Source organism: Xenopus tropicalis, chromosome 3, assembly GCF_000004195.4.
Source record: "Xenopus tropicalis strain Nigerian chromosome 3, UCB_Xtro_10.0, whole genome shotgun sequence".
Taxonomy (NCBI): Eukaryota; Metazoa; Chordata; class Amphibia; order Anura; family Pipidae; genus Xenopus; species Xenopus tropicalis.
In genome coordinates, this window is record NC_030679.2 from 139,713,062 (window position 1) to 139,721,873 (window position 8,812).

The following is an 8,812-nucleotide window of genomic DNA, read 5'->3' on the forward strand; positions in this document are numbered from 1 at the left end:
GTTTTTTTTTTTATAAATCAACAATGGGAAAACCCACAGAAAGAAGTCCCCGCGTCTGTCACAGTCTGAAGGCGACCCAATAGCCTCTGGCAACATGTAACTGCCGCCTCTGGAGTCACATGGCAGTCACTCTGTATCCTATTCCTGTATCCTAATCCCTTCATATTCCCCATCCGGACAAGGTTTGTTCTGTTTCTGATTGGTTGCTAGGAGGGAAAATCTGCCATGGTTACTACATAGCCACTTTAAAGGCAAACTACACCCGAATGAATACTTACCCAACAGACAGTTTATATTATGTTAAGTGGCCTATTAAAGAATCTCCCCAAACTGGAATATATATATTCCAGTAAAAAGGTTGGGGGATCCATGTTCTACTCCTTCCTATCTATAGCAGTGCCCTGTGGCTGCCCTTCTGTGCTTTCCCCACCAGGGGGCAGTGCTACAGCCCTACTTTCTCCACACTTTTTACTCATTTGGAGCTGCCCCATCTGGTACCTAACTCCAGAATTGTTGGCCTAAAAAAAAAAAAGTGTATGAGGGGCAATTGGTATGGCAACCCCCCACAATTAATACCACTGTGATACAAATGAAGGAGAATCCCTAAGTGTTAAATAGAAAGGGGAAAAGTTGTGGTGGAATATTACTGAAGCATCAGACTTTTTCCTTCATTCAGGTACAACTTTGCAGCTAAACAGATACCAAAACTGCCTTCTGCCCATCTGGGCACTCCTGGGCTATGGGCACAAACTAATTAGGTCTGGGCCTCTCATCCTTTGTTAGGAGATCTGCTAGTGTGATAAGTGTGCTGTTTTGATTAATATGGTCCAATAAAACTTTGAGGGCAGGGTGTTACCCAGGGCACAAATAAGCACTCACCACAAATCCACCCCCCCAACTGGCCTTCAGGCTGGGCCCCCTTAGCCCATAACAAGGTTACAGATATATAGAAACATTGGGGTAACAGTCACCCTGCTATAGTTCCAGGGGTACCCAGGGCACAAATCAGCACCCACCACAAATCCACCCCCCCCAACTGGCCTTCAGGCTGGGCCCCCTTAGCCCATAACAAGGTTACAGATATATAGAAACATTGGGGTAACAGTCACCCCGCTATAGTTCCAGGGGTACCCAGGGCACAAATAAGCACTCACCCCAAATCCCCCCCTAACTGGCCTTTAGGCTGGGCCCCCTTAGCCCATAACAAGGTTACAGATATATAGAAACATTGGGGTAACAGTCACCCTGCTATAGTTCCAGGGGTACCCAGGGCACAAATAAGCACTCACCCCAAATCCCCCCCTAACTGGCCTTCAGGCTGGGCCCCCTTAGCCCATAACAAGGTTACAGATATATAGAAACATTGGGGTAACAGTCACCCCACTATAGTTCCAGGGGTACCCAGGGCACAAATAAGCACTAACCCCAAATCCCCCCCTAACTGCCCCCCTTAGCTCTGTGTCAGTTACACAATGTGCAGCATTACAAACAATACACAAACACACAAAGAAGCAGAGAGGCAAATTGGACACAAACATATTTAATTAGAAATCTGACATCTGTACATTCCAAAACAAAACCCATCGAGGCTCCAGGGATGAGCCCTGCCACAATATAAATTAGAGGCGTAAATCAAACTGGGGATTGGAGGACAGTGGTCTTTATAAAAGGAATGAATCCCCCTGGACACTAAAAAGGGAATACACTGGCAGGTTGGTTATTGGACAACACTTGTGGAATGCAGATGGAGGGGCCGCAGCCAATCTGTATAATACCCTGCAGGTTTAGCAAAGTCACCTAACACTATAAGGCATTGCTGTAGAGCTGGGAGTGGTAGTTCAGCAGGCCGCAGGCTGGGATTTACTGCTGTAAGCAATCACTAATGATAATAGCAATAGCCCTGTTTCACCCATGCACAATTGTGTTACCGCCGCAGGGTCACTAGCAGCCAACCCCCCTATTCTAATCCAGGCCCCCGGTATAGGTGCAGAGAAGTATGGCTGTGTGTATGCTAAGCTTGAGTTCTATGCTAGCCAGCCGAGGGCCACACTGGCCAGCACTGTACGGCTTATTAAAACCACCACTTCCCCACCAGGCAATAGCCCCACATAGAGAACACTAGCTGGGCTTTTAACACGCAAGCGGCCATGTTATCAATGCTTGGCTTTTAAAATATGAACACTGATTTGATTCGATACTGCATTACGGGAGGAAACTCAAATACAACTGTCGCCCTGCCTAAGGAACCCTTGTTGAGCTGGGTATTCCCAGGCAGAACGTAGACAAATCTGGCATGATTTTGATTGGCCAGACCATATCTGTGGGCGTGGTTATTTCCTAATTGAGGAAGGCAAAGAGTTACTGCAATGGAGGGACTGAAGGGAAGGGACCAAGAGACGAGATTGGAGAATTGAAGGGACAAACCAAAAGGTGGAGGAGAGAGGAGATGGGGGAAAGGGGACGGAAGATTGACTGACCATCTTCCTATTAAAGGGTTAAAACAAAAACAGTAAAAAATATATATAAATTTGAGTCTCATAGAGACAGAACGATCCCATTTCCCCTCTCCTATCTAAGACATGAAAGCCCAGGGTAGGGGAGAGCGCCAGATAGGGGCGACAGCCACAAGCTGCCATGGTTTTAAAGCTCATCTTTTAGAGGTGTTTCTTCTTCATCTTCCTCCTCTTCTTCCTTTTCTTCCTCTTTTTCCTCCTCCTCGTCATCATCATCCTCTTCCTCTTCCTGTGGCTCTTCGTCCTTCCTCTTCTTCTCTTCCTCTTCCTGTTTCTTGCGATCCTCCTCATCCTGCTGTTCCTTCATTTTCTTTTCTGCTTCCTGTTAAGGGATTAGGAATGAAAATGACCAATTAGTGGACCTTATTCAAAGCCTAAACCTCAATCCAGCATTTCTTTGCTCTCGTTCCATAGCAACAACTGATTGCATCCTAAGCCTTTGTGATTGGCAGCCAATCAAATGGCTCGTTCATGAAGGAACAGTTAGTGCAGAAGAGTGACTGGACCCAATATGGACATAAAAGGGAATAAGTTTGTACCTTTGTAACCCCCCAGGTCTCATTTCCATATTCTTCTGCGTATTTCTCATCATCTGTCATCAGAAAGTTGTCAAAAATGGTGCCGGATTTTACCTGGAAGAGCAAATGGAGGGGTGAGAATTGGTGCAAGTTGCATGGGATAAGGGTAAGACACAAGAGAAGAGGCTCAAGCAGGGGGGCCCATTCAGGAGCAAACCCGCACAGAGATCCATGGATTGATACCCAGTGTGGTACTGGGAGCCATTCCCTTACCTGCCACAAGTCCAGGCCGAGTACCCCAAAGCTGTCATACTGGTACAGAGTACTATCAGGGGTGTATTCTGGGTTATCGATCTCAGGATGGATCCACTTTCCTTTGTAATCTGGGTTATCGATCTGACGGGGTTTCCATTCTCCCTGGGAATTATAAATAAAGGTCACAATGGATACAAAGACCGAATGCCACACAGCTGTGCCTCACTCATTCCTATTTGGAATGGAATATACAGACTAAAGATGAAGGAATTCACAGCAGAACTACTACTCCCAGCATATATAGATCAGGAATAACTAGAGCCACACAAGGCTGTCCCCTATGGCGGAATCTGCCAATGTTACCTTGTAGTCTGGGTTCTGTATAACTGGGGGCTCCCACTCGCCATCCATCTCCTCATCCCAGTCTTCAGGCTTCACGGCATCAGGGTCTGGAATGTGTTCAGCCTTATCCCAATCCTGGCATCCAAAATAAAACAAAAGCATTAGTACCCAGTTCTGCAGGCAAGTTGGCAGTGCCATTAACCCATTAAGTCACACTCAAAAGCCCAAGTCGCTAACCTCTGGCTTCTTGTCTTCTGGGTCATCGATCTTGGGGCGCTCGTCCCAGTCATCGGGCTTCTTGGCCTCTGGGTCCTTAATCTTCTTGGCTGGCAGGAAGTCCCAGTCCTCCTCCAGGCTTCCGGATTCCACCTTGCTGTTGTCAATCTTTACTTCATAGGTGTTGTCTGGGCGCACGATCAAGGTGTACAAGTGGGTGAAAGAATCGTCCTAGGGTTGAAATCACAGGCCTGGGTCAGTACGTGGGTCAGTTACAGGAAAAACTGGCAAAGCTTGGAAGCTGGGACTTATATACTGCGGAAACGGATTAAATTTAGTAGGATTGAAAGGGCAGTTCTGAGACAGTTTGCAATTGGTCTTCATTTTATTATTTTGCAGCTTATGAATTATTTAGCCATTTTGTTCAGCAGCTCTCCAGCACTGACTGGTTGCTAGGGTTCAATTTAAACTAGCAACCAGGGAGCTGTTTGAAAGAGACAGGAATATGAATAGGAGGGCCTAAAGAGAAGGCCAATTAAGTAAAAATACAATGGTATCTTTACAGAGCAATAGTTTGGCTGCCCTCTCCAATTACCAGTGCTTATTGGCTGCACAAGGAAAAGCCAGTGCCAAAAGTGTACAAAAGCCTCGGCTGTGCCAAATGGCATCTCACTCACCCTGCAGCGGATATCCTTGTTGATCTGAAGGTTCTTCTTCTTGTACTGGAAGATAACATGCACCTTCTTTGTGGGGGGGCCGCAAATGTCAGGGCCTGTACAGAACAGAAAGTAAAGTTACATACTGGCGCCAACCTTGAATAAAAGGGGCGAATATGCCCTTTAATCAATTAGAAATAGGTTCTCAGACAGCAGGAAACTAATAATCACATGAATTACCCTTAAAACTGTGTAAACCCCCCCATAGGTATTGGCTATAAACTGCAGAGCAAGAGCAACTTTTGGCTGCTGGACGCCAGCAATATGTAAGCTCTTGTGCCATCCAGAGACGCTTAGGGGCAGCAGCAATAGGCTTCATAGGAGGTGCAATGTCAATAGTTAAAAGTGGGCTTCCCTTTGGCTGCTGCTTAAGGTTCGTGCCTAAATGTGCCCAATCTGGTGCCTAGTTTAGCACAAGCGCACACAGTGGCGCATACCTACCGAACATGATGTTGTACTCTGATTCGCCGTGCATTTCGGACTGCTCCAGCTCCGCAGGGAAAAGCTTCACGTATCCGCCGCCGCAGTCTATGTTCTGCTCGTGCTTTACGGAAAACTGGATGACAAGGGTCTTATCTTTGTTGGAGAAGGAATCAAAGCGGGTAGACAGGGCGTAGAAGCGGGCATCCTGGCTTGTCTGGAGACCTGGGCACGAGGGAGATAGATGTAGAGTTTAACTCAAAGCATTTACACAAACCCCCATCTACAGAAGTAAAGTGAGGGATATAACAGCCACCCCACCAGCAGAGGGCACTCACCTTTGTCCTTCTCTGCGTCTCCGTAGAACTTCCCGGCGCTTAGCTTGAACTTTCCATAGTCAGATTTGTGCTTGGATTCTACCCAGCGCTGCGACCACCCATCTGATAGAGAAGAACACGACAGGTTAAAGTTGATTCTTAGAATGGCTTACTGGGCTACTTCAATGTGCCACCCTACATACCCGAGCAGAAGGATGCCCAACTATCTGTGCCAGTTAGTACCATGCCCTCTTTCCATAGACGCATAGAGAGGCACAACCGGCGGCAGCCCATGCACTGCTAATGCATTCACTATATGGGCAATGGGAAAACCCCATCCTCAGTGGGCAGAGAGACACCCTACTCTGCTAATGCAGGGGCACCCTATATACATACATTGGGGGCACCCTACATACCTAGGCACGGGGGGGCACCCTACATACCTAGGCACGGGGCAGATCAAACTAGAACAGAAACTAGAAGCTACAATTACATACAATAAATATTCCCATAACCCCAGTTACAATTGGGTGCTACCATATTCAGCAGGGGCACTCCCCATAGGTGGGGGAATGGATCTCTGCCTAGCAAACATGGCATCTCCCACATCTTGTGCAGCTGTAATGCAAGCCGATGCCTAGTCACATAGTCCCAGACACAATGGCCACTCTATCCCCCCCCACAGCAGGCACCGGAGCATTACAAGCAATAAATACACACAATACTATCATTCTAACCAGGCTCAGGTAAGGATCCCTTATACTGCAGCATTCCCCATCACCTCCCCCCTCCACTTTCCCTTTCCTTATGTATAGATGGTAGGAGGGGCTAGAGCCGGCCATTAACCCCAGCTCCGCCTCCCCGCTGCTTCCAGAAGGTTCAGCAGGCACTCTCTGGGCTGCAGGGCCGGCTTTAATGATGCAAATACATGGGAAGGATTGGGGCAGAATACTATACACCACCATGTTCCGGCAGCTTCCATGTATGGGAAGGCCGACGTGACGGGCCCAGCTTGTATGAGCCTTACTGCATTACACAAAGCACCCACACCCACAACTCAGACCCGGGTGTCAGCGCAGGGCCACGCCCCCTCGGCCAGCTGTTCTGCCCCACAAATATTTGTACAGATGGCAGGGGATCCACTAGATTTGTTTGCAGGGGACACAGCCAAGGTTACAAACAGAACACAATTGGGATTTATTCAATGAGGAGGATCTGCAACATGCAGCATCCCCCCCCCCCTACTGAACTACACTTCCCAGCATCCCCCCCCCCTACTGAACTACACTTCCCAGCATCCCCCCCTACTGAACTACACTTCCCAGCATCCCCCCCTACTGAACTACACTTCCCAGCATCCCCCCTACTGAACTACACTTCCCAGCATCCCCCCCTACTGAACTACACTTCCCAGCATCCCCCCTACTGAACTACACTTCCCAGCATCCCCCCCTACTGAACTACACTTCCCAGCATCCCCCCCTACTGAACTACACTTCCCAGCATCCCCCCCTACTGAACTACACTTCCCAGCATCCCCCCCTACTGAACTACACTTCCCAGCATCCCCCCCTACTGAACTACACTTCCCAGCATCCCCCCCTACTGAACTACACTTCCCAGCATCCCCCCTACTGAACTACACTTCCCAGCATCCCCCCCTACTGAACTACACTTCCCAGCATCCCCCCCTACTGAACTACACTTCCCAGCATCCCCTCTATTGAACTACACTTCCCAGCATCCCCCCTACTAGCCCTACCTAAAGCCAAAAAGGTGCCCAGCCCATGTATAACTATGTAATCCAGCTTAATGCACATAATATAGCAATAATAATAACAAAATAAATATATATATATATATATATTTATATTATCTGGATCATGGTGAAGTCTGAATAGCAGCAGTTCCACTGCCAACACTATATAGGGATCTGTTACACCCTTTAGTAGCTAAAGCCCCTGGCCAGGAGAGGCTTCTGGGAGCTGTAGTGCAGCTACATAATACGTGAGCAAGAATGGGACAGCCAGCTGGCCTGAGCCAATGTAAAGGCATTACTGGCCAGGAGAGGCTTCTGGGAGTTGTAGTGCAGCTACATAATACATGAGCAAGTGTGGGACAGCCAGCTGGCCTGAGTCAATCTAAAGGCATTACTGGCCAGGAGAGGCTTCTGGGAGTTGTAGTGCAGCTACATAATACATGAGCAAGAATGGGACAGCCATCTGGCCTGAGCCAATGTAAAGGCATTACTAGCCAGGAGAGGCTTCTGGGAGTTGTAGTGCAGCTACATAATACATGAGCAAGAATGGGACAGCCATCTGGCCTGAGCCAATGTAAAGGCATTACTGGCCAGGAGAGGCTTCTGGGAGTTGTAGTGCAGCTACATAATACATGAGCAAGAATGGGACAGCCATCTGGCCTGAGCCAATGTAAAGGCATTACTGGCCAGGAGAGGCTTCTGGGAGTTGTAGTGCAGCTACATAATACATGAGGAAGAGTGGGACAGCAAGGTGGCCTGAGCCAATGTAAAGGCATTACTGGCCAATGAGGGGGGCTGTATTTGTATAACAGGGGGCAGGCATTATCACTACATAGGAGCTACAGCGCCTCAGTCACATACCCAGCCCCTCAGTGCTATCTATCCGTGCATCAATGGGCACTTGTATTAAGGGAAAGGCAAAAGAATGCGTTCTCTCTAGCTGAGCATGCCGGGAGCTGCAGTTAAACCCAGCCGTATTTTACTGTCCCTGCCTTCAAGCTCTAATGCCATGAAGTCGTTCCATACCTCCATCAGCGAACTCTTCCTTTAAGTAAACAGCAGGATCTGCGATGCACAGAGCCGCAAGCAGCGGCAGGATGAGGAAGGCAACGCGGGCCATGGTGATGCCCCTTCAAAAGACCTGTCAAGCACAGCGTCCAGGAACCACTAAGCACCTCGCAACCAGCGACAGCCGCTTATATATAGCTACGCCGCTCCCTCCCTCCGCCTGTCACTCCATTGGCTGCGGCCGCACCGGTGTCCGTTTCTGGTTGGGCCGGCCGCACTGCCATTCAGGGAACACAGATGGCTGCTTTTGATTGGTCCGGGCGATGACCAATGACCGTGCACCACGCAGGGGCCTCCTACTAGTCGTAAGATGGTTGGACGTCTCCTATAGAGACGGGGGTATGAGGGCTGGAACACGTGGTCTGCTGGATCACGTGATCTCCGGTTAGGTTGCACTAAATAATTAACCGGTAGTATTTTCATTTTTGTTGCATTCCTTCATGAATTAGTAGGAGCGCTCTGTATTAATGGGACGGCTCTTTGATTTTTTGTTTATTATTGAATGCCTTTGTATTGCTTGGCTGTAAGTACTACTACAACTGGGGGACTTTGCCCCTAACTGCCCCCACACAATTGCTGGCAGGGTCAGGGTTCTGACTGCACCATGGGATATTCAGTCTGCAAAGGGGGCAGAGATGTTTGGGTTGAATGAGTGGTCAGACCAAGGCACCTATGCAGTGTGAGTGCC

At 48.6% G+C, this 8,812-nt stretch overlaps 1 protein-coding gene across 1 annotated transcript; it reads right to left on the reverse strand.

Annotated features, from left to right (window-relative positions):
- Positions 1-1,524: 1,524 nt before the first annotated feature.
- On the reverse strand, positions 1,525-8,210 carry calr (calreticulin). The gene is made up of 9 exons (NM_001001253.1): positions 8,083-8,210; positions 5,319-5,420; positions 5,002-5,205; positions 4,522-4,616; positions 3,866-4,075; positions 3,650-3,763; positions 3,305-3,448; positions 3,053-3,145; positions 1,525-2,835 (listed from the first exon to the last, which is right to left on the reverse strand). The coding sequence occupies exons 1-9, from the start codon at positions 8,174-8,176 to the stop codon at positions 2,641-2,643; spliced, it is 1,251 nt and encodes a 416-aa protein (NP_001001253.1). The 5' UTR covers positions 8,177-8,210; the 3' UTR covers positions 1,525-2,640.
- Positions 8,211-8,812: the final 602 nt, after the last annotated feature.